Source organism: Anas platyrhynchos, chromosome 2, assembly GCF_047663525.1.
Source record: "Anas platyrhynchos isolate ZD024472 breed Pekin duck chromosome 2, IASCAAS_PekinDuck_T2T, whole genome shotgun sequence".
Taxonomy (NCBI): domain Eukaryota; kingdom Metazoa; phylum Chordata; class Aves; order Anseriformes; family Anatidae; genus Anas; species Anas platyrhynchos.
This window is the reverse complement of record NC_092588.1, coordinates 28,115,455-28,140,105: the sequence shown is the minus strand read 5'-3', so window position 1 is coordinate 28,140,105 and position 24,651 is coordinate 28,115,455. Positions and strand designations below refer to the sequence as shown.

General features: G+C 38.2%; 2 protein-coding genes and 1 long non-coding RNA gene across 7 annotated transcripts in view; 2 read left to right on the top strand and 1 right to left on the bottom strand.

The window, feature by feature from the left end:
- Positions 1-1,051: 1,051 nt before the first annotated feature.
- LRRCC1 (leucine rich repeat and coiled-coil centrosomal protein 1) lies at positions 1,052-19,933 on the top strand. 3 transcript variants are annotated; one of them, XM_027452424.3, is made up of 19 exons: positions 1,052-1,190; positions 1,287-1,492; positions 1,848-1,913; positions 3,079-3,246; positions 4,072-4,241; positions 4,353-4,562; positions 5,383-5,585; positions 6,605-6,788; positions 7,120-7,268; positions 8,578-8,782; positions 11,250-11,389; positions 12,797-12,998; positions 13,869-14,054; positions 15,159-15,333; positions 16,061-16,224; positions 16,782-16,990; positions 17,198-17,335; positions 18,771-18,906; positions 19,602-19,933. In XM_027452424.3, the coding sequence occupies exons 1-19, from the start codon at positions 1,132-1,134 to the stop codon at positions 19,722-19,724; spliced, it is 3,093 nt and encodes a 1,030-aa protein (XP_027308225.3). In that variant the 5' UTR covers positions 1,052-1,131; the 3' UTR covers positions 19,725-19,933. The 3 variants fall into 3 exon arrangements, with proteins under 3 accessions (XP_027308225.3, XP_071890580.1, XP_071890581.1); XM_072034479.1 differs by lacking the exons at positions 1,052-1,190; positions 1,287-1,492 and having other exon boundaries at positions 3,177-3,246; XM_072034480.1 differs by lacking the exons at positions 1,052-1,190; positions 1,287-1,492; positions 1,848-1,913; positions 3,079-3,246 and adding an exon at positions 3,654-3,671.
- On the bottom strand, positions 5,531-22,708 carry LOC140001846 (uncharacterized). The gene is made up of 4 exons (XR_011807429.1): positions 22,049-22,708; positions 16,398-16,516; positions 16,018-16,089; positions 5,531-5,602 (listed from the first exon to the last, which is right to left on the bottom strand). It is a non-coding gene; the product is annotated as an uncharacterized lncRNA (long non-coding RNA).
- E2F5 (E2F transcription factor 5) overlaps positions 20,834-24,651 on the top strand; it is a 17,551-nt gene continuing 13,733 nt past the window's right edge. The window contains exon 1 of one of the 3 annotated variants that reach the window (XM_072034482.1): positions 20,834-21,044. Coding sequence is in view for 1 of the 3 variants with exons in the window: in XM_072034481.1 (XP_071890582.1) it covers positions 22,940-23,068 (129 nt within the window). In the remaining 2 variants the exon portion in view is untranslated. Of the gene's footprint in view, positions 21,045-22,821; positions 23,069-23,116; positions 23,130-24,651 lie in introns of those variants that run through there. The other 2 variants (XM_072034481.1, XM_072034483.1) reach the window with 2 other exon arrangements.

The window sequence follows — 24,651 nt, the reverse complement described above, 5'->3', positions numbered from 1 at the left end:
GAGAGCACCAAGGTAATTGAAGAAACAGTGAAGAAAGTACTTTAGTGGCACAGCAAAGATTTCCCTGCATCCTGTGGAGAGGCCCATGGTGGAGGAGGTAAAAGCATGAGAGAGCAGCAGCGAGATGCTGTTAGTGACTGCAGCCATCCCTTCCCCATTTACTCACAGGGACTGAGGAGGGCTGGGAGGGCAGCTGGCTAAAGAAAAGGGCTTGGGGGAAGGAGGTGGCAGACGAATTTATCTTTTTATGTTTGTCCTGGTTTTGGCTAGGATTGAGTTAATTTTCCTCCTAGTAGCTGGTAGGGTGCTATGTTTTGGATTAGGATGAGAAGAGTGCGGATAACACGCCGATGTTTTAATTGTTGCAGAGCAGTGCTTACACTAAGCCAAGGACTTTTTGGCTTCTCACACTGTCCTGACAGTGAGCAGGCTAGGGGTGCAGCAGGAGCTGGGAGGGGGACAGACCCAGGACAGCTGACCCAAAATGGCCAAAGGGATATTCCATACCATATGGCATCATATGGAACAATTCATATGGGGGGGGCTGGCTGGGGTGGGGGGACCAGCTACTCGGGGAGAGGCTTGGCATCGGTCAGCAGATGGTGAGCAATTGCATTGTGCATCACTTGTTTTGTACACATTATTACATTTTTATTAATTTTATTTTTGTTATTATCCTTTCTTTTCTGTCCCCATAAACTGTCCGTATCTCAACCCACAGGCTTTCACTTTTTTCCCCAATTCCCCCATCCCAAAAAGGCAGGGGAGAGTGTGAGCGAACGGCTGTGTGGTGCTTAGCTGCCCCCCAGGTTAAACCACAACATTGCTTTTCACTTGTTCACTTGTTGACTTTTTTCTTTTTCACTGTTTAGATGACCTTGAAGGTCTCTCCCAACCTAGACGTTTCTAAGCTTCTAAGGGCACCCGCGTCAATGGCGGCCCCACAACGGGCAAGCCGCGGCGTCACCTTCTGCAGTGCGCATGCTCCGAGCTGCCCCCTCCCCCTCTCCTTCCCCCTCCCACAGGACCCTTTCTCGCTATGCGCCGTGCCCATGGCAACGGGCGGGGCGGCGCTTTGCGGCAGGGCTGTCGTAACGGCGCCGTGAGGAGCGGAGGGAAGTTCGAAGCGGGATGGCGGCGGAGCGGGGCGGCCCCGGGCAGCCCGGCCTCGCGGAGGGCGGCGGGCGGAGGTGAGGGGGGCGCCCTGAGCGGGGGGTAGCGGGCCCGGAGGGGCGAGGGGAGGCCGCGGCCGTGCCCGGCTTGATGGCAGGTGCCTTTCCCCGCAGCCTCCTGGACGTCGCCCGGGGCTCGGAGCCGCAGACGCTGGACGCCAGCCGCCGCCGCATCGCCAGGATCGAGGGGCTCGGCCGCCTGCGGGGCCTGCAGCACCTGGACCTGTCCGCGAACCGCATCCGCCGCATCGAGGGGCTGAGCGCCCTGGGGAGCCTGCGCACCCTGAATCTGTCCGGCAACCTGATAACGAAAGTGGAGGGTCGGCAGTGTTTGTTTCAGTCCGTTTGGCAGCGTAGGAAGCTTTTCTGAGAGCTGTGGTAAAGCTTCCTTCTGGGAAGTATGCCTCTACTGAGGCTCTGCTGAGTTAATACAAACTGCTAGCCCTGTTGTGTAAACTATAAAACATGTGCGTGCTGTCTGTAAACATCATAGAAAGATGCCTTTGAATGGAAGGAAAAACTGATTCTTTTTCCTTTATATTATGATCACAGTTTATTGCTATAATTTGTAGCTATGATTTTTTAAAAGACTGACTTACTCTGCAAGTCTTGACTCGACAAAGCAGAGCATTTTACTGGAAATCTGACTTTCTCTTTTTCCCTCACTTTGTTTAGGACTGGAAAAGCTCTTTAATTTAACTGCACTGAATTTGTCATATAATCATATACACGATCTCTCTGGTAAGTAGCCTGGGCATGTGCATCACTTCAATTAAAAAAGACCAGGTGGATTTGCAGAGGTTTCTAGTAGTTCTGCCAATTGACTAAGTAATGCTGCTAAAGGTGGCAGCTTTAAATTTTCTTCTTTCCTGGGTTGTGCATGAACTGGAATTAGTTCTAATGTGTTTGGCAAGGCTGAACTTCATGTCTGTAAACGTGACCATAGCAGTTTATAGGTACTTCTGTTTAGCTGCATGGGAACAGGGGTAAAAAAAAAAAAAAAAAGTCTGCCTGCAACATCTGGTGTTGCTGAACAGTGGGTTTACAAATTGTAACTGCTCAGAGCACCTGTAAAATTCCCATCAAGAACTGTGAAGCATGAAGATTTTTATTTTTAACAATGTGCAATGGTTTACAAAAAGAGGCAGGCTATATTTTTCTCACTTGTATGATCTATAGTAGTCTGGACTGAGTAAATCTGGAAGCCCAGTAACTGTAGCTACTAATTTGATGAACAAATGTTTTGATTTCATGTTCTTTACTTGAATTAAAAGTATTGTAAGTAAAATGGGTGAAGAAAGCAGAGTTTTCTCCTTCCGCAGAGAACAGAATTTTACTTCTTTACTGTGCTAGAGAAATAAAACTTAAAGAGATATTAGTAATTGTCATATGTATAATGTATGAATTTTGCCAAATCTGTGTCATGGTTTTGTACTGTGTCAGTGTATTGAACTCCCTGTTCTGTTCACAGCAATGTACAGTAAACATTTCAAACTTATTTCCAAAGTGAAAAATCCAATGCTCCTGGAAGATGCTTCCAAAAGATTCCCATCTTCCCTTCTTATAGGACAAAAATACAACTTTGGGTATGATGGGGAAATTCTAAATCTTTTTTGTTGAAATGGTCAGTCATTGTTTCTATCTAAGATATTAAGCTGTAGAACGAAGGGAGTTTGTAGTAGAAATTGAAGGGTGTTTGTAACAACTTTTGTTAATGAGCTAAGTTATGAAAAGGAACTTTGAGCAACATGTTTATTTTATCAAAATTTATTTTATCAAACGTTGGTACATTGTTTCCAATTATGATATACTGTTTACTGAATATTTTTCAACAAGATGTAATTTGGTCTAACCCCTGTAGTCTAGAGTCATAGCAGGAATCCTTTTTTTTTTCTTAAACTTATAGGATTCCAGTGCCTTCATGGAACCAGTTATAAGCTTAGCTGTATTGATCTTCACAGCAACTGCATAAACGATATTAATCATTTACTTCACTGCTTAAAGGGGCTGCACTGTTTGACCAATCTGACACTGGAAAAAAATGGAAAGACCAATCCAGTTTGTCAGACAGCAGGTATGGATCTCACGTCAGGTAGATGATTTGTAGTAGATAATTACTAACTTTATTGGTCAGTAATTTCCTTTAAACTGTTGACCAGGTTCTGAAGCTTGCAAATTCATTCGTAAGCTGGCCAGTCTGTCAAAATAAATTTCTGTTAAATGAAGTTCTGTCAAAATGAATTTGTTTCCCATAGAGCAGTCTTTTATTTTCTCAAAGTATATTCTCAAAGTTGTAAATCTTGTACACGTTGATAAGGTTCAACTACATGATTAAGGCACATAAAGTGCCTTAAGGTTAACTCTTACTTTAGGTTAAGGCAGGAGGTGGACAAAAAGCAAATTGCAACGAGAGGAAGATGAGATATAAGCACTATTAACCTTTCCTCCTTTTCCCACAGCATCGGTAAGCAGTGACAGGCAGATTGTAAGACACTGCATGTAAGTTGTTAATAGAAGTAGCATTCTCATTTACTGAAAAATGACAGAGTTAGGGGTAGTCCTTTCAGAACTTGCTTTTCATTACATTTGTGTATCATTGTATTTGCACCAGTTGTTCTGGTGCAGTAGGTCTATATGAAAAAGTTGTCTTTGCAACTGCCGGTAGTGGTGGGGAAATCTCAGTGTAGACCAGGGCTGTGCAGGCACCTTCCTAGTTCTGTTGTTTTTTTTTAATGTTTTCTGTTGAAAGCCTTTATGAGTAGGGGATTGGTGAGACACATGTAGATAACTCACTACTTTTACAATGATGACAAGGTACCTAAAATACACTACAAATCCTTTTTTCACCCCTTTTTTTTTTTTTTTTTGAGATTAATTTCAATCCAGTCTTTTCCTTAAGGTTACAGAGAAACTCTTCTTCAGACTTTGCCCCAGCTGATGGTTCTAGATGGAATAAGTGTTTATGGTGAACCAGTCGACCTGGAAGAAGGAAATTTGAACAATTTGCAATGTTTAGAAGACATTTTGGACTGTTTGGTTTCACCTGGGTCCCCTTCATCCAAACATCAGGTGCCATAGTTTGTGTGTACTGAATTTAAAATGTATAGATTTTATTATATATTTTTTTTATACTGCATGCAAACTCATTAATGTTACAGGGGTTGTCTTTTCTTTTGACAGAATGATGTTGCTTTACCAGTGGTGACACCACATATCGATCAGGCATTAGCATATTTTCGTCAGCGTACAAAAGTACCAGCACAAAGTTCTGTCAGCTCCTCTACAGAGCTTGTTTCATCTTCAGAACCAGAGAAGGCCATACTTGATAAAATACAGAGTGAGATGAGGATTAAAAAAATAGAAGATCAGATTTCAGAAATACTGCAGAAGGTGATTTTTTTCTATGATTGCACAGAAAGTTCTGTTCATAAAATGATATGTACTTTATTATACTGCAAAAGTTCACCATGACAGACATATGATTTATACTGGTTATGTGTGTGCTGACTTCATACTAACGTGTATCTAGTAATGTTGAAAAACTGAGAGTAAGTTTAAAAAAAAAACAAAACACAACACTTTAAAGCTGGAGATTGAACGTTGAATTATGGAAACTTTTGTACTGACTAAAAACTAGTATATGTGATTGGAAGAACTATCTGATCATAATATATTACATAGAATACAGAAAACAATTTTCTGTTTTTTTCCCCACTCCAAAGTTATAGTTACACTATATGTAACTGAACTTCAGTGAAATATGAAATGTAGCAAAACAGCTGCATTATAGATTTTGTAGAAGTTTATTTTGCTAAGTAATAGGTCAAGTTGGTCTGATACGTTTGTCGGGTTTATTTTCATGTACTTTGATAACAGTTTATGCTGTGCCTTGCAAACATGTAATTACTTTTTTTGTACTGTGTTTTACATTTTGCATCAAGCTTCTTTGCCTAATCATTTTTTAAGAAACTTCAGGCATTTCAAAAAGATATACTTACATATTTCAACCATGCAGTTCTGTTGTATTTGTTATATCTAAATCATTGAATTGTTTTAGCAAGGAGGGAAGGGGTAGTTTAGAAGCAATTATCTACTTAATGAAAATTATTTTGTAAGTGTTAGCTTTACAAAAACAACATCTAGAAAAGTGTTAGAATTTAGTTAATTAGACATTGTAAAACCTACAAATAAAACCTCGATTTGTTCTTAGGTATCTGAAGCCTCAAGAAGGGAAGCCCCTCCAAATGTTGTTAAACCTAAAAGAGACACAGATCCAACTTCTGAGAGCGATCATGAGAGTGGGAAAGAGAGCAATAAAAAGGTTGTGAAAAGAAGCAAGATCCCTACTTACCGTAGAACTACCTTACCTGCTAGATGTCATTCAAATCATCCTAAAAGCAAGGTAACTAACAGGTATGTCCACGTTTGCCCTATAAAGGAAGAAATAATTAAGCTGAATGTTGTCAGGGAGAATGTAGTTTGTCCTGAAATATTTGATGAAAGTGGTAGGTTGAATAAACTGGTTTCCTGTTAATAATGCCCTAAAAATCATTAGCTACTGAGGCTTTACAACAAATTTATTGATTAGGAAAACAATTGTGTCAAATTTCTGAAGTTTATTCTTGGGAGTTGCGGAAAGAAAATGAAATATTTGTTAGCTGGCCCAGCTGATAGATGTCCAAGCCCCTTTTTTTCTTAGTCTGACTGTTTATATAAACTCTTGCATCCTTATTTTTCAGTATTAGTCTTTTATGTGCCTTGTATTTTGAAACGGTAACACATCTTTGTACTTGTATAGAAATGATGCCTACGTGTTATTTAATTTTTTTAAATTCGTTCTTCACTCAGTCAGTCATTTCCCTATATGAGCATTTCATGTGAGTCTCTAGGTAAAAAGGAAATTGAACTGAGAATTCAGAAAAACTTTTTCATCTATATTTTATCTTTTTAAATTATAGCAACAGAATTTCATTATGAAAATGCATCACTGCTTGAGTTTTTTAAAAAAATCATGATGTCATAACAGTCATAAAAAATACAACTGTCCAATTTTTGTGCTGACACTGAGGACATTATAGTAATTTGTTTGATTATATAGTGTATATCAGAAGTGAGCAACAGAAGATGATATAAATTGGACTACATTAGTTAGCTGCTCTGCTTCTTCAAAAACTCTTTCCTATCTATCTGATCATAAGATATATTTCCAATAGCACCTACCAGTACTGCATATTTTTACAACTGAAGATTTGAGTTTAGCTGCTTGCTTCATAACATGCTTATAAATTATTTTCTAGGTGGCTTTGAACTCTTGTTCAACTTCTATACTTTTACAGTTAACGTATCGGAATCCCTTGCATTTTTTATGATGGTGTTTGAAGAAATGTTTAAACTCTCCATGTTAAGTATATCTTGATCCCATGCCATTATAGGGAAGAGAGGAGTTCCTCAAAGTGTCCTCATTCCCATCAGAGAGATTCTAACCTCAATTTATCATCGGATGCTCCAGATTTGGAAGTAGTGGGAAGAAGAGCTGAAATACTAACTGGAAGACAGAGCAATTTAGAAAAAGTGGATGAAATGAATTCAAATGCCACAGAGGAATCCACATACAGAGTATGTTTTGCATCGTTTCAAGTATGAGTGTGTCTTTTCTGGAAGTCAAATGTATGTCTCCTGGTGGAACTCTAAAATTGGAGGTGACAAAAATAATTACATGTAGATAGTTATTAAAAAATGGTAAAAATAGTGAAGTTCTTTATAGTGTCAACTGTAAGATAATTTGTTTGATTTTACTTGGGGAGGAAGGGGGGCAAATCACTTGAACTTTTCTCTGGATTCAAGAAAGACCAAGTAACCTTGTTGTACAATTGTGAATATTGTTCAACTTTTTTGGCTACACTTGAGCATTTCCAAATAAGTTGATGCTTACCACATTCTTGCTAAGGCGCTGATTCAAGAACTGGATCAGGAGAAAGAGAGGAGGTGGAAAGCAGAACAAGCAGAGAAAAAGTTAACAGAGCATGTCAAAGAATTACAGAAACATGCAAAAGAAGAAAAGAATATTCAGAGTATGGCTGTATATACTACAGAGAGGTAGGGAAATTAAGTGCTGTAGTATATGCATTTTCTTCTTTAATTGAGTTTATAGGCTCAAGAAATGAGAAAAGGTTTAAAAAACTATACTTGAAAAATGATGCGTCATGAAGTTCTGTTCAAACATCTGTGTTGCCTAATGAAATTCCTTTCTGCAGCTCTGCTATAAATCCAGTATGTGGCAAGACCTGATGGGTTGTCAATGCTTGCTCAAGAAGAAAGAGGGAAACAAGAAATTTCTGTCAGTGCTTAGTGCCCAAGTCTTCCTCTTTGTATCTCAGAATTGTAACAGTATGCCACTGAATTCCAGTTCTAGCCCTCTACTTTCTAACTAATCTGTGTTGTAATTGTACTTTCAGCTGAAGGTGAAACTGTATTTTGTGTTATGTCATACTTGAAGCTTGCAATTCCCAGGCTCTTTTTCCACCTATACACACTGGCTTTTTTTCCCATGTGTGCACAAAAGTTTTTGGTAGGCCAGAGTTGGCAAGTAGACAGCGTGTTGTGCAGGTCAGGTCTAGTGTGACTTCATATAGACCACTATCCTAATCCTTCAATGTCTGAACAACTTCTTCCTATTTTTCAGAATTTCTCTCTTCTAACATAGTTGTCAACAAACAACACTTTATTCAGAGATGTCTCTTATGTTTGTCTTTCTCAATTGCACTTTATGGATAAGGTGCGTTTGCTTACAAGTGCTTCCTGAGCTACCATCCATGATTGACTGATTATTATGAAGGTGGTGAGGCTCTGGCACAGGTTGTGGATGCCCCATTTCTGGAGGTGTTGAAGGCCAGGCTGGATGGGGCTTTAAGCAGCCTCGTCTGGGGGGGGTGCACCTGCCCATGGCAGGGGGGCTAGAACTAGATGATCTCCGAGGTCCTTTCCAACCCAAACCATTCTATGATGCATTCTGTTTCCCATTTTTTTCCTTGTTTCTCCAGGTTCCCTTCCCACCTTTCTTTGTTGCCATTTTGGATATGAGTATTATTTTATTCCTTCTGAGATTTAAATGTCCTTAGCTATTCTAATATTTTCTATAGAAGAGCTAAGTTTTTGAAAGAAAAGTATCAAATCAGAAATTGATACTGTAGGTACAACTTAAATATTAAGCAAAATGATATTTGGAATGTATTTTCCTTAATGACCTATTAATGAGGTGGTCTTCAGCTTAGTTTCAGTTAAAATGAAGCTCAGTGCAGTAATGCAAAGAAGTGCAAGATGCAGTGCTACGCCAATTAATAAACATTGCCATAATTGACTAAATTAAAAAATGTTTGCCATGCAACTTGATTGCGTTTATTCTCAGGTTGAAGGAATTGATACTGAAAGAGAGAGATGCTAAAACAAGATTACAAGCAGACATCCAGCAGCTGAAAGGTGAAACTGAAAGACTTACTAATGAGTTAAATAAAGCAAAAAATAAAGAAGCAGAACATCAGAAGGCTATGCAAGCTTTAGAAGAAACACTCTCCAAGATGGAGACACAGAGACTGCAGCAACGAGCAATAGAGGTAAATATTTTTCATGAGTAAATATTACTCAAACTGGATAGCTACTATACTGGTAGGTATTAATAAACATGACTTTAGACTGCAGTCTTAGTTTTCCACAGTAAAGCTGTTTTTTCTATATTGTGGTAGTTAATAACAAGCATCCATTTTAATTGTCAACTAATGTCTTTAGCAATAGAAATGTCATGTGGCATGTTCTTAAGATAAAAGAGAACAAGTCTTATGTACATAAGACTAAGAATTGATATCTTTCTGAAGATACAAAGAAAGGAGAACGATTTTTTAAAATGTGGCTGAAATCAATAAAGATCTTATAGTACTAATGAGAGAGAAACCTGATGGTTCTGTTTGTTTTGTTGGTTAAAAATTAAATGCTTTTAATCATAACCAAAGAAAATTGATTTTAAAACTCCGTTGTGTTTTATTTTTTTTTTGTTTGCTTGGAGTATTTATTTGCTTGTAGTTCTGTTTTTTATTCTTATACGCCACTGTTTCTGACTGAGTAATTCATTGGTGAATTTTCAGTGGCTAAATGCAGCTCCCCCACTATCTTTTTTTTTTTTGTTAGAATATATTCATATATCAGCTCATTTGTGTTTCTGAATGTGTCCACTTACAGAAACTGAATCTTAATAAAACCATCCTCAAAAGTCTCTGAACTGCCAGTGTACGGTGCTCAGTTCTGTCAATCAGATACCCAAAAAGTAAGCAGAGAACTGGGGAGTGTGCATACAGCCAAATTCTCATTTTGAACAAACAGATTTAATATAACTTCTCCTCATTTCATCAACTCTAGGAATAATGAATTCTAGAATACTTTATAGAGCTTTCTTATAGTATAGGCTAGTATCTTCCAAGCAAGACGCTTACTGCCATCAGTGGTAAATTATCATTTCTCTATGCAGTCACTGTATAAGGTTTTCAATCAGCATGACTAGATTATTTCTGTAAAGGGTTCAAGATTCCATGCATCTGAATTTTTACCCTGTTTTCTGTCACTGTTTAAATTTGCAAGTGTTCTCATTTGATTATATTTTTTTTTTTATTATTTTTCAATTTAGGAGGCAATTACCTCCTTTCATCCACAAAACAAGAGGGATACAATGGGCTGCGTCTAAATTCTCTTTGAAGGGGCTTAGCATTTAGAACATGGAGATTTGTTTTCTTACACATGCCTCACAATAGTACAGTGGTATTCATACAGCTGAAGTTAGCATATAAACTGTAGATATTTCCAGTTTTCTCAAACTGAAAGTTATGCAGAAGCACGTATTGCTTCCAGTGGCTGCTGTCTCCCTTAATAATGTTTTTTTCTAACTCAATAGGATATGCTGCATAGCTTTTCTTTATTTTTTTTAGATTTTGATAGTTAAATATGAAGTTGAAAGGAGAATTTTGAAGGAATTCAGAAAGAAAATCATTTTGTTTTGCATCTTGTTTTGTGGAGGTTAAATTTTCTGTTTGTTTCTGGTGGGAGTTGGAAATTAAACTAGGTTGTCTTGATTGCGTTTAGTTCTGCCATTAGATAACTAATGCATAAAGTAATCTTGTAGTCTATTAACCTTTCACAGCTTCATTACTCTTGAAAGCAAACAGATTAGAATTGTGCTAGTACAGAATTTGGAGAGAGATGCTGAGTCCATTGCTTTGCTTAGGAGGACAGACTGACAGGGTAGTGAAGTTATTAACACCACTTGAGCACACAACTAATGAGATGAATTCATGAAGCACTCCTAAGGAGCAAGAATACCAGCGTTAACATCACTTCCACTGTTTCTGTAGCAGTGTAACTTCTGAAGCATCTTGATTCTGAATTACCATTTCATGAGTAATTAAAACTTTTTTTATAACTATTTTCTTTTATTTTTTTCTGCTTGCCAAGACAGAAAATATTTTTTTTTCTTTTTTTCTTTTTTATGTAAAAGGCTTCAGATTATAAAACAGAATTCTTCATGAATGCTTCATGGAAAAAGTGGAGTATTCCATCTGCTGTTTATACTGCATCTCCATTTTGTGTAAAATCACTAGAAAGCAGCTCTGTTCAGCAACTTTAAACTGTAAGATTTAAGATGTTTGGATTTGGAGTATTTAAAGTAAAATAGTGATACCAAATACAACTATAAATGTTTTGCTTGAAACCAATACAGGTATTACTATGAGAGATTTTTTGTTTTGTAGTAAGATAAGCTAACACTTAGATTTTAAACATTTAGTCTTCAATTTCTGCACATGTAACAGTTTATTAAGTAAAAAATATCTTTTGCCTGGGGAGGTAACATAATAAAATTCCATAAAATCTTGTGAAAATACTGTCAGTTTTGGAGCATGATGTAAACATAACGGCCTGGGTAGACATGCATGATGCTTATATTAAAGCACCTGCTCATTTTTATTCTAGTACAAGATCTAAAGAATAGATGATAGTTTTAAGAATCTTGTTCCTCTTGTTTTTATGAATTCTATATAGATGAAACACGTGCAAGAAGCAGAACTTAAAGCATCAGCAAATGAAAGAGAAGTACAGTTACTCCGAATATCTCTTAGACAGCAGAGGGAGAAGGTAAAACAACTACATGAACTTCTTATATTAAAAGAACAAGAACAAAGGTATGGGATCTTCTATTTTATTTTCCCAACAAGTTAATAGAGATGTTAGTGTTGCAAATGTTTGGTTTGAATGTGTTCTACCAACCATGTGGGTGGCTTTTTGTTTTTAATGGGAGATATGTGCTTTGTTTAAAACAGGAAAAAAAGTAGATGTCTTCCCACACATTCCCATGCCTATTTAAGGATGTCTTCAAAGCTTTTTAGACTCCTGACTTGCAAGATCATGTAGGCAAATGTTCTTCTAGTCCTTCTGTTCTTGTATTCTTGACTTATTATATGGCTGAACCCTCTTGTGTTTTAAATACATGATCTTTAATCTAGGAAACAATCAGGTAAAAATTAAAATCACATTTGAATTGTTGTCTGAAGGTCTGCATATACTTAAGTAATACAAAGCATTCCCCAAATTGTCAGCTTCTATATCATCTTGTGTTAGTGTGGGTGGGTGGGTGGGTGGCTTGATTGGCTGTTTTCCCCTTTCCCTTCAAAGTTTGCTTTTTTGAAGAGTACTTGAGCAGAAGTTCTATATTGTTGAGCTAGTACAATCAAATATGTGTACAAACTAAAGCAAGTCGTGGTGTCTTCTATACTAGTATTTGAGGAAGGTTATTGATTTATTTTTTATTTTTTAAGAAAGCTGGTAACACATGCTAGACTTCAAGATTACATATATTCAAATGTCAAGGTAATGGAAGATGGAAAGATCTCATAGCTACATTTTGAGGCCTTTTGATTGTTCCCTTATAAATCTTCAAAAGATTTAATGTGAAGGACAGCAGGCTTGTTTTTGCATGAAAGCAGTTGAAGAGAGTAGTCTTAAAGTGCAGGGTAATTCTTCATCATTCTCTTATGGGGATGTTCCTGTTCAGGAAGGAGCTCTTTTTTTATATACTGAAGCTCTTTATGTTGTTGTTTAGATTGCTGTTACTTCTCAAATGTGGGGTCTGAGTGGGGAGTAACAGTTGTTTGGTAAGGAAGGAGAAGAGAATAAATGCAGGATAGGGTATCTGGTTTTCCTGTGGTTTCAATAGTTTTCCTGATTTACCATCTTTTCCAGATCTTTGTGATTCCTTGTTAACTGCAAAGCAAACAAACACTAGCTAACAGCAAAAGAAAAACTGGATAATTCCTACAGAAGTTTGAATTAAAAAGTGAAGTTGTTCCTTTCTCTGGGTAGTAGTAGTATTAATAGTAGTAGTTAATGCACTTTTTCCCATCCCAAGGCCACTGTCACAGAAGACTGCGATCTATCAGTGGAACTAAGGAACATATTCCCTTTAATATATAATTTATCATTTTGTTAGTAAAGTTTTTGTTACTAAAAATAGTAAGGAAACCAACTGAAGTAGCTTTGTGAGATACAGTAGTTCTTTTCTCTGTAGTTCTTGCATGTGCTTGCATGTCCAGGAAAGAACTCGAAACCCGAGTTGCTTTACATGGACCCGAATTTCAAGATGCTTTGTCAAAAGAAGTGGCTAAAGAGGAGCAGAGGCATGAACAGCGTGTTAAAGAATTTCAGGAGAAAATCAATATGTTAAACCAGAAATATACAGAGTTAGAAGATGAATTTCGTTTAGCTTTAACTATTGAAGCGAAAAGGTTTAAAGAGGTAAGCTCACAAGAACATTTGATCTCAAACTAGACAGAGCTGTTGTTTTAAGTGTTGTTAAGCGTGTCATATTCTTTTGATTCTTAAGGTGTTTGTTCCAAGAATTCTTCATATAAAATACTAGGATTGCTCATAAATATACTAGTAAACCTTAAATTATCAATAATGAAAACCTAGATACTAAATGCTATGTCAGTGTACACACAGCAAAAAAATGCATTTTTTGTTCGTAAATAAAAGTTAATGAAAAGAAATTAGAAAAACTTCCATTTAGTAGTCTTTTTAAAAAAAAATATTCCTTTTCTATTAGAATATACTATTGTAAAAAGTCCTGTTGTCTCTTGATAAGAAGGTTATAGCTACATGTACATTAGTATATTTAATAATTAAGCTCTCTAGTGTTTCAAAATTGAAAACTGAATTCAAAATTGATTTTTGAAATTCAAAATCAAAATTTGTTTACTGAATTCCTTAGATAATTTCTATGGCTAGTGTTGATGTTATTTTAAATGGTAAGTGAAATAAATACAACTTTAAATGTTTTGTCTTAAATTGGGTTCTCTTCATTTTAAATCAGTGTTATTTTCACCCTTCAAATCTCTCTCTTAAAACTGAATTCTGAATTTTTTCCTTGTAAGTTCTTATTTCCAGATCTTAAATGTTGTTTTACCTCATACAATTTAGAGTGTGTTTTTGTCTTTTGAGCTCTGCTTTTTTCTGGTCTGCTTCCTATGCTTCCATGAAGATTAATTTCACATTATTGTTTCTAAACTTATTTTCTTCCTTTATTTGAAAATAAGATGACATTTATATGTATGTATACATGCTTATTCTCAAATGTTAGTATTAAGAGTTCTTATCAAATTCTAGGTTAAAGAGAATTTTGAAAATGCTGCTGCTGATCTAGTTGAACATCAACAAACCCTCTTTCATCTTCAACAAAAGGAAAAAGAGATGACAAGTCTGATCCAAGACCTGACAAGTATAGTGAAAGAACAGAAAGCGAAGATTGCAGAATTAATGAAATCAAATGAGGAAGCCACAGCAAACATAAAGGTACAAACATTATGGTACCCTTATAGCAAAATCCAGAGTCATTCATGTATTTAGAGAAAGTGCAGTTCTTCCCCCCGATGAGCACTAATGGTGTATATGTAATATAGTAGTGACTCTAAACTGAGATTTAAAAACCTTAATTTACAAAAGGTCAGGGGTATTAATGCAAGATAACGAAATATGGTTCTGCAGCTAAAATACTAGGTGAACACTGTATGTGAAGTAAAAATGAAACTGCTTAAATACTCCATTGTAGCAGCACGTTCATTATCTGCATAATACCTCTGAGAGGTAAACAAAATTATCAGTATTAGTTCTTACCTGCTAATTGCCTTATTTTAATATTACATAGCATGGACATGGTTGCTTTAACTTATACTACTAATCTGTCCTAGTACAGTATAGTACTGTTATCCACAAATAGTTCTTTATTCTCTTAGGAACATAACTAACTGTTCAACAACTTTGAAGTGTAATCCAGTGGATGTATGTATCCAGCCTGTCCTACATAACAGCCCCTGCACAGCTGTTTTTAATCTCCTTGCTACACATTAATATTGTGGTGTCCAAACAAAACATGATTCTGCCAATGAGTGATGTTTGTTGCTGAAAAACAAAATACAGTTATAGTAATATTAAACACAAGGAATATATAAACCAAAAACTTGTGGAATTGAAGATAAATCTTTATCGTGGGAAGTTCAAAACATCACAGCTTCATTTGTCTTTTGGATTGGCTTTTAATGTCTTAAGAGAACCAATGACAGCAAAAGTTTCTGACTTGCACATTTACAATGTGTAAATGGGTTTTTATAATGGCGTTAATAATTTAAGATGGTTATTTAAGAAAACAGCTTTATAAACAATTTTCTGGGATTTAAGTGTTTCTATTTGAAGCAAATGTTTGTGTCTCATTAATGGGAAGAGTTTTTTTTTTTTTTTTTTTTTAAATCAGGTAGAAGCTTACAGGCAAGCAGAATATTCTTCAGTTCATTTAATTTGCAGTAATACTTTCCTGGGTGGCTAGCATTGATGGAAATTTTGAATACTTATTTTAAAGGATCTTATTTTCTTTTCCCATTCCCTGAATGAATATTCATACAGTGCCGAACTGAAGAACTTGAAACTGTGATTGAGCAGGACAAAGCAAAGGCTGTTCAGGTGGAACTTCTGAAGAAGGAAAATGGAAAACTTATTTCTCAGCTGACTGCCCAGGAATCTGTTATTGATGGATTAAAAATGGAAAGGAAAATATGGGGGCAGGAGTTGGCACAACAGGGTAAAACTTTTTTTATTATTATTATTCATTCTATTGCAATAAAAATGCTGGTGTTCAGTATCATACTTTTCAAGTAAACATCCTAATATATTTGTAATCATAAGAGGGTGTCTGGATGTCTTGTTTATCTTAACCAGTTGTAAAGATGACATGGAAAAATAGATCTGTTGTACACAGGCTGTTTATGAGAACTTTAATGGCAGTTGTGTTAGTTGTGAATACACTTAGTTATATTCTACATCCCCAAAATGTCAAAATCGAATGCCATAATGTTATACAAAACACTTTTAGATACAAAGCTATGAAAGGATGTGTTTGTAGTGTTATTTAACACTGCATGTCTATCAGGAGTCCAATGTGAAAATTTCAGTAGACTACTTGTAAAAATAAACAATGATGCATTAAATACAGGGTGAAAAAAGGCTTTGCCTTTTTTTTCCCCCTGATTCATGTGACTCTTAGCACCATCTTGTGGGTTCTTTGAGATTGGTTGTGTTTGTAAGAATCACTGTTCATTTTTTGTTAGACACGTTTTCAAAGGATAAAATACCAACCTTTAGTTCTGCATTCCTTTAAAGTATTTTCTGCTTGCAGATTGAAGTGATTGTGTTCGTTTAATATTGTAATGTCAATGGAAAGGAAATAAAATTAAAAACAAACAAACAAAACATATCTTGAAGTTACCTGTTAACAGAGTGTTGTAGTACAAATATCCTGTTTTATCCAGGAGCTCATCTTTCTCAAGATCGGGGAAAGCTGGAGGCAAAAATTGAGGTTTTAACAAACGAGATTGAGACATTAAAAAAGCAAAAGGAACAGGACAGCGATACTATAAGAATTAAAAACAAGATAGTGGATGACCAGACAGAAACAATTAGGCGATTAAAAGAAGTAAGTTGGACGTGTGACAATTTATGTGCTTATTTAAAATTAAGACTTGTGGTAAAAGTTATGGTAAAGAGTGATGAAAGCTGGCTCTGCACTCCTAGTTTTACTCAGAAAGCATGATTAGGCTGTCAGTGACAATTGATTTCACTGGGAGCGGAAGAGGGCCTTGTACTAACTTAACGTGTGGAAATGTTCTTTGAGTTTGTACAGATTGTCTTCTCTTTGCGTCGCTTCATTGTTCTTTATAATGATTTTGAGAGTAGAAAAGACTAGGATAAGACTTCTTCCTGTGTTACTAGAAAAAAAAAAAACGAAATTTGTGTCAGGTTTATTTTGCAATGTAAATATCTCTTCTGTTTGTGTAAGTTAGTGTTTTAACAGAGCAGCTCCTATGTTTTGCTCAGTTTATTCCATTCATCTCATTCAGAAACTTAAAACTTTAGCTTATTAATCACATCGTTCTGCTTTGTTCTGTTTAGCATAGACTAAACATCCTTTTTTTAAGGGTAATAGTTGAAATGGAGGGCATTTTTGTGTTCTGAAATGTTTCTCTTTTAAAGAGCTTACAAGAAAAAGATCAACAAATGAGAAAGCAGCATGAAGAAAATAAGAAAGCTCAGAAGCTTTTACAAGTGCAATTGGATGAAAAAGCTGTTGAATTTGAAGAGCTAATGGAAAAATTAGAAAGGCAAAATGAAAGAAAAGAGCAATTAAAGCAACAGCTAGAAGAAAAAGAAGTAGAACTTGATGACATTAAGAAAGCACACAGGTGATGCACATAATTGACCATAATTCTTTGGGATCATAATTGTATACAGCAGTTCCATGAAGGGTTTTTTTGTTCATAGAGTACTAACTTGCTATTAAAACCCACAGAAGGGGGGGGGAGAGGGAAGGAAAAATGGAAACATGAAAAACTTTCTCTGTCCTCATAAAAAGTGGCATCTGCATTCATTGTAAACGTATGTGTTTTCAGTGCACTGAAAAAGAAGTGGCAAGGTAAAGGGGAGCTGTTGAGCCAGTTGGAGGTGCAAGTTAAACACATGAAAGAGAGCTTTGATACCAAAGAGAAGAAGCTGATCGAAGAGAGAAATAAAAGTCTTCAAACTCAGAGGTGAAAACCTTAACACTAATAGTATATTTTGTGACTGCTCAATTACTATAGAGTTGCAGTCCTAATAAGTATACAAAATGTTTATTATACAGTGACAGAATGCACAATGCTTTTTTAAGTACTTGATGAGCTCATTTCCAGTGAACAGTGTGTGTAGAAATAATTCTTGCTATACAGGCAACTTTAATACATGGAACCTGATATTCAGTTACAGTATTTGTTCTATATACTTTTTAGCTATATTCCCATTTGATTTGAAAACTATTAGAGCCTACACTTATGCCTCCTTAGTATGCTTATGTGATGGTGACGGGTATACAGTCGTCATGTGTGCTGTCCAGAGTCATGCAGTAAAGATCATCATGCACTTGAGGCACAGGCTCACAGTCTGTAACAGTCTGGAAACCAATATCCATACCCCAGAAAATGACCTAGGATGTAGGTGATGCTCAGTTGCTTGACTTCTGGCGTTATGGAGAAATATGGTAGAACACTGCCTGTGATAAGCTTAGATTGGTAGTAGGATTTGTACTTTAGCCCCCTTTCTCTTGTTTTCCTTCTTCTCAACTATTCTTAAGAGAAGACTAGCTAATTAGTAAGACTGCAAATTTATCTAGCAGAAATAACCACATTTTACTAAAGGAATGGCCTAGGATGACTAAGGTATTTTGCTTTTTAAATTAAATGCTTTTATTAATCACTCTTTCATTAATTAAGAAAGGTCATCTGATTAATAAATCAAAGAAAATACCTTGATAGTCAAGTCTGATTTAAAAACAAAACAAAAAAAACAGCAACTACACCTGAAGAAATGGTTGCAAATGGTTACACTTTTGGAATGGTTGCAAAATCAGTCATGAAACTGAAATTTAATCCAAAATAATTATTTTGTTTCAAAAATTTGGTGTAAAGTAATTCTGTAGTGGAATAAGTTGCTTTGCTTTGTTACTGCATATTTTAGAATTATCGCCTAAAAGCACAAATTGCTTGGAATCAAGGAAATGTGAAGGAGTGGCAGTGAAGTAGATACTATTTTGTTTGTGTGAAACTCAAGCCTGCAGGCAGTCTACAGGATCTCATAGTCTAGTCATTTTTTTCTCAGGAAGCAAAAGTATGATAAGCCAATATATTTGAAAACATATGGAGCTCTTAGTTGGCAGTAGCAAGTCTGAATTTTTGCATTGTTGCTAGTGATTAAATGTTTCAGCTAATGGTGATTAACTGCTTCTGTTAAGCAGAATGCCAGAAGCCCTAAATATGGTGCATGAAACTAGAGCATGCACTGGAGAAAACAAGATAACTTCTGAAGTCAGATATTGAAATAACTGTCTCTGTTCCTGTGTTGGTAAATCCTTAATGAAACGAAGAATTAGACAAAGCGAAATACTTAATATTTTTGGTTGTTTTTAAGAGTGTACCTTTCTTTATTTTTTAGGATTGCTATGGAAAAGCTTCATGAAATGGATGATGCTTTTAGAAAACAACTTGAGTCAGTGTTGGCAGCTCATGAGGCAGAACTAGTGCAGCTGGCAAATGAAAAGCAAAAACAAATTGAAGCAGCAAATGAAAAAGTAATTTTGATACTAGATAAATGTTTATTCTACTTGTATTTTATCCTTCTTTGCACACTAAGAGAATACCTAGAACTGTACTGTCATGGGGTTCTGTGTTCAAGAAAAGTTGTACACTGCGTCACTGTTACTAATCAATACCCTACTATTATTTTTGCCTGTATAGATAAGGAATGTTTATTATACCAGATACTCCATTTAACTCACCCATGCCTGTGTTAACAGTTGTTTCTCTTGCTATATATTGCATTCTTTCTAGATGTGACAGACTGGTACTTTTTCTACACAAGTAGATATTTTAGTTTTGATACATTACTAGCAATCTCTTAGTAAATTAATACGTTTTTAAACAAAATTCTGCTATTGCAAATTTTGCTTACTGGCAAAATTGCTATACTTATTTAACTGTCTGATACCATATGCCATCGACTTTTTCTGATTCAGAGATTTTTGTCCTGTCATGTCTTTATTGGTGGTGTTTTATCTAGCTCCTTAAGAAAATACTTATTTATGACTACTACTACTGTTAAATATATTTTTTCCTTTCCGTAATATAAAGTTTAAAACAAGTTTTTTAAGTTCCATAAGCATGGAACTCCTCCATTTCTTATCAGCGTTAAAAATTGGCAAGATTATATGTTCATTGGTGTATTAAGGATAAGCAAGAATTATATTTGATCTGTATATGCTTTCAGGTTTACTGTGTCGAAGAAGAAATGCGTCAGCTTCTACAGGAAATGGCAAACAATAAAAAAGCCATGGAAAATAAAATCAGACGAATTACATCTGCTCTGAGCGACATTCAACAGGATCTTTGAAGCTTTATGCCTTATATTTGAGAGTTGTCCTTCATTAATACACTTTTTAGTGTATGTATTAATTTAAACAAATGCACTACAGTGCACTTTTTTCCTTGTTTGCTTTGAAGTGCTTCCAGAGAATAAGTCTTTGTGAAGAATTTTGAAGGTTTGAGAATCAGACAAATATTTATATAGTGTTTTCATAATAAATATTTTTTCTAACCTTTGGTTATTTTTTACTATTCTGTGAAATTAGATCAGAATCAATCTATTACTGACATCATCATATGAATGAGGCATTAATGTTCTTAATAAAAGAATGTAAAAACGAGATTTTCTAGATGCAAGAATACAAAAGTATATGAAGACAAGCTTTAAGGTTTCCTTCATCTGAATGGAGATTCTTGTAATAAGAGATCCAATAATTTACCTGAAAATGTTTAATCTGCCCTCGTTGCAGCAAGTGGCTTCTAACCAGGCTTTATGGAAACAACTCATAAGCCTTATGCTAATATGACTGTTCTAACATTTACATGATAGAGACTTCAACATCTTCATCTATTTCACTTAGGGGCTCAGAAGCCCCTAAATGTTAATTTTACTGCACTATCACTGGAAGTACTTAGTGCTGTGGTAGTAATTATAATGTCATATTTGTTGGTACACCAGGTGGAGCTATTTCTTCCCACCTTGCATCTCACAGTAGTTAAAGCAGGGTCAGATAGCACAAGTGACAACAGACGCTACTAACCTGATTTCAGTATCAGCTTGTTCTGAACCCCCACATGTGCACTGTAATGTTGTATAGGTAATTTAAAAAAAATAAATAAATAATGCTAATGACAGGCCACAGACCTTTGGTTAATTGTGCAAGGCCTGTTGGGCTTGTTACCAACTTGTTATGAGAACTTGCCGTATGAAGCAGAGGCTGGAACACCTGCCTCTTGTTACGAGGAACAGCTTAAGCATGGGATGGTAGCAGAGGCCTTGAAAATATGGGCAGAAGCTGAAGCAGAGGCTGCAGCACCACAAGTAACTCACAGCTGCTGCTATCTTTTAAAAAGCACAACCTTGGGAGGTGGGAAAAGACTGCTTTTGCTTTAAGAAAGGAATCTGCAGTGAAGAAAAAAAAAAAAAAGGTGGAGGTCAAGGGCTGGGAATTGTTCAGACATTGTGTACTGCCTTATAAAAGAGGAATATCCTAGGCTTCTGGGAGGGGGCAGAAAGAAGACACCCGCTTTGGTGCTGGTTCCTTGCATTCAAGGGTTCCTGCATCTGGCCACTGAGACCAGCAAGGAGCAGAGACATCAGTACTTACAATGGGTCATCCGCTCTCTGGTAACGTACTTTCCCAGCTAATGTATAAGTGTAATGATAAAGGGCTGACTTCTTTGAATCTATGTAATAACTGATAATATGTAGTAATGAATACATGGGGTAACAGCAAGGGGCAAGAGCTAATGCAATTGTGTGTCAGTCTAGTAAATCTTGCTGTAAAGTTTAAAATTAGTTTAATTTATTTGTTGCCTACTATCACAATAATCTCTTGATTCCCTGATGATAGTATCTCAATGCTACCTAAACGCAGAAGAAAATGTCTTCTCATTCTTAACTTGTGCTCTGCACACGGGCTTCTTCAGAAGCCACGTTATGTGAAAAAATACTAATCTGGAAAACTTTCTATAACAGTTACATGAATGTCACATAGAAAGGTTGCAGTACTCACGGAGCACTTCAGAGCATTTTCTGTTACGACTTTTATGTGTTTCTTTGGGCGTTTTTCTTACTATCTGACAAGGTTACACTTCAAGTGAAATAATTGAATACGGGGGATGTACCAGCAAGGTAAAAGAACTTTGTACCCTGATTTGATTTATTAATGTCAGCTTCAGATTTTTTCCCTCCAAAACTTTTAATTCTGAAATTATTTCCTGATTTTGTCACAGGGAGGAGCTACTGCTTTTCACCATAACTCTTATTGTTCTTTGTTCTTGGCTCAGAAATCTCATACCGTAGCACCTGGGTATGTACGTGCTGTGGTAGTGTTTGTATTGTTTGGTTTTCATGGGTCTAATTCTCCCTCTGGCATTGCTTCCCTCTTTTTTTTTTTTTTTTTTTGGTCTTTTCCAATACTACTTCCTTCTTGCAGTGCTTCTCTAAAATCCACAGTGTAGGAATTCTAAAGCTTCTCTACTTTTAACATAACAATGTAGAGAAAAACGTTTATCTGAATGGAGACTCCTGACACACATAGTCAGATGCCAGTGTGAGGGACAAGGTAAGCATCCCCTACTGGCCGTGCCTTTGTTTGGAGCATCACTGTGCCCTGTGTCTTGTCTCACCTGCGTGCTCCAGCAGCTAGGGCTGAGCTGGGGTCTGAGAGCCAGGGAGGGCTGCTGTTTTTTGGGGGCTACAGGTGCTGTGCTGGTTGTGAAGGGCTTCAAGCAAAGTTTCTCAGCTGCTAGAATCATATGACAGCTCAGGTTAAAAGGGACCTTAAACATCACCCAGTTCCAACCCCCCCTGCCATGGGTGGATACCACCCATTGGACCAGATTGCCCAGGACCTCATCCAACCTGGCTTTGAGCACCTCCAGGGATGGGGCATCTACAACGTGTCTGGGCAACCTGGGCCAGTGCCTCACCACCCCCACAGTGAAGAATTTCCCCTAACCTCTAATCTAAATCTCCCCTCTTATAGTTTAAAACCATTTCCCCTTGTCCTGTCGTTATCTGACTGAGCAAAGAGTCGCTCCCCATCTTTTTACAAGCCCCTTTAAGTACTGAAGGGCCTGAAGGAGGTCTCCCCGGAGCTTCTCTTCCCCAGGCGGGCCACCCCCGTCTCCCTCAGCCTTTCCCTCTAGAAGAATTGCTCCAGCCCCTCGACCCCCATCCGGCAGCAGCCGGGGCAGGGGCACTCCGCGTTCACTACGGACGCAGCTCCGGCGCCCACACCCAACCCAAGAGGCCCCGCCTCGCCGCGGACAAGCCGTGGTACGGGGGGGGGGGGGGGGACCCCTCGTCAGGCCCCCACACACCCCCCCAAAGGCCCCGTCCCGGTGCCGGGCCGCCCCGCGGGCCCCACCACGCCGGTGTCCAGGCAACGGCGGCCCCGTCACTTCCTGCGGCGCCGCCCCTCCCGCCGCAGCCCCCGGGCCGGCTCCGTTCCGGGCTCGGGCTGTTGCGGCGGCGGCCACACGTGGCGCGGCCCCGCGGGCGGGCGGGCTGGCGGCATGGCCGCGGCGGCCGAGGCGGGTGGTGGCGGCAGCAGCAGCCGTCACGAGAAGAGCCTGGGGCTGCTGACCACCAAGTTCGTGTCGCTGCTGCAGGAGGCCAAGGACGGCGTGCTGGACCTCAAAGCGGTGCGCGGCGGGCGGGCAGCGCCGTGCTGCCGGGGCTCCGGGGCCCCGCGGCGGGCCCTCGGTGCGCGGAGGTCGCGGGTGCTCGGCTGGCACAGCCGCGGGGCGGGGGCCCCCTCGCCGCTTCTCGGGTCGTGAGGGGAGCGCCGGGCTGCTGGGGCCGGTGGGGAAGTTTCGAGGCAGGTTCTGATGCCCTCGTGGCGCTGGCAGCACCGTGCGGGACGGTGCGGGAGACTCGGGGCTTCCTCAAATAGGTGTTGGAGAAGCAGCAGCAGGCATCGCCCTGGCTTATCTTGTTGAGATACAGGGAGGAGTAAGGCGGTGTTTGGCCGGCTGGCTCGTCCCTGGGGATCTTAGCAACGTGCTGCCTTGGTGCTCACAGCCCTTTCTGGACAGCTCAACTTATTTGTTTGTTAGGTTTTAGGGCTCTTGGAGGCAGTGCGTGTGCTCGGAGCCTTTTTGCACATCCATGTGCAGAGAGTGAGTGCCTAAAACCTTCCTGCGGCTGGTAAAGCTGTCCAGAGGGAGTTGGGAAGATGCTGATAGGGGCTGTAACCCAGCATAGCTGTGCTGGGGGCTTGGATGGTTCATACAAGTTGGTTAATTTATTCACATTTAATTTGCCTCTGTCTTCACTAAAATGTAACTAAGCACTCCACAAACGGGATTGTTGTGTGGCTTACTCCATCTGTCAGGTCAGTTTGAGAAGCACAAAAAAACCCACTACATTTGGAAGACCCTGGGCCAAAAAGCTTGGCTTAAAGAGCTGATGAGGGGGGATTTGAACAATAAAGTTGAGCTGTATGACTAGATGAGACTGACATTTCTGTTTCCCTTTTGTGAGTAAAGGGAATATTCCCATTGAAAGAAAATGGTAGTGCTGATGGTAAAAGCGCTAGTAACTAGTAACGCTAGAAAAGTAAATGGGTATTGCAAAAATCTTAAAAAGCTCTGTTCAGAACCTTTACTGGAGACTGGTTTCTGAATTACATGGCGTATTGGATTTTTTTTTAGTAAATACTAACTGAAGTGAGTAAATCGTTAAAGCTTTCATAAACAGTCAAACCATACATTTCTGTAACCTGCTATTTCTCATAAGTAAGTCACGCATCTAGGAACAAAATGAACAGCAGCACGCATATCATATGGTGGTGTGCTTAGGAAACCGAAGAACAGAACGCTCTTTGAAACGAAACAGAGAGTTCCAAGAAATGATTCATGCAGTGAAGATTTTCAGATGTCTCTTATCCTATTTACAGGTATTGACCATCTGATGTCTTGCAGCTGATTAGTGTTTCTGTAGCAAAATCGTAAGTGCACTGTGAAGAAAATACAATTTGGAGTTATTCAGTGTACTTTCAGCTTTGTGATTTAGTAATTGAGAATGAAAGGCAGTGTTACAGGATGTTTCCTGGTGATCTTTGGATACGTCTGTGGTTAAGCAGTCTGTAAAATGATACCTGGGGGCACGTGTGCTGACCCATTAAGAAACGGTAGTGGCACGTTGTCCTGTGCGTGCTCACTGCTTGCTGTTGGTGCAGGGAGCCTTGTGAGTTCTGCCAGCTGAACTTTGGAAATGTGTCAGG

Coding starts and splice junctions, on each gene's coding strand:
- LRRCC1 (XM_027452424.3), top strand. CDS start 1,132: ATGGCGGCGGAGCGGGGCGGCCCCGGGCAGCCCGGCCTCGCGGAGGGC. Junction 11,390..12,796: donor TTAAAAGAACAAGAACAAAG/GTATGGGATCTT, acceptor TTGCATGTCCAG/GAAAGAACTCGAAACCCGAG. Junction 15,334..16,060: donor GCAGGAGTTGGCACAACAGG/GTAAAACTTTTT, acceptor TGTTTTATCCAG/GAGCTCATCTTTCTCAAGAT.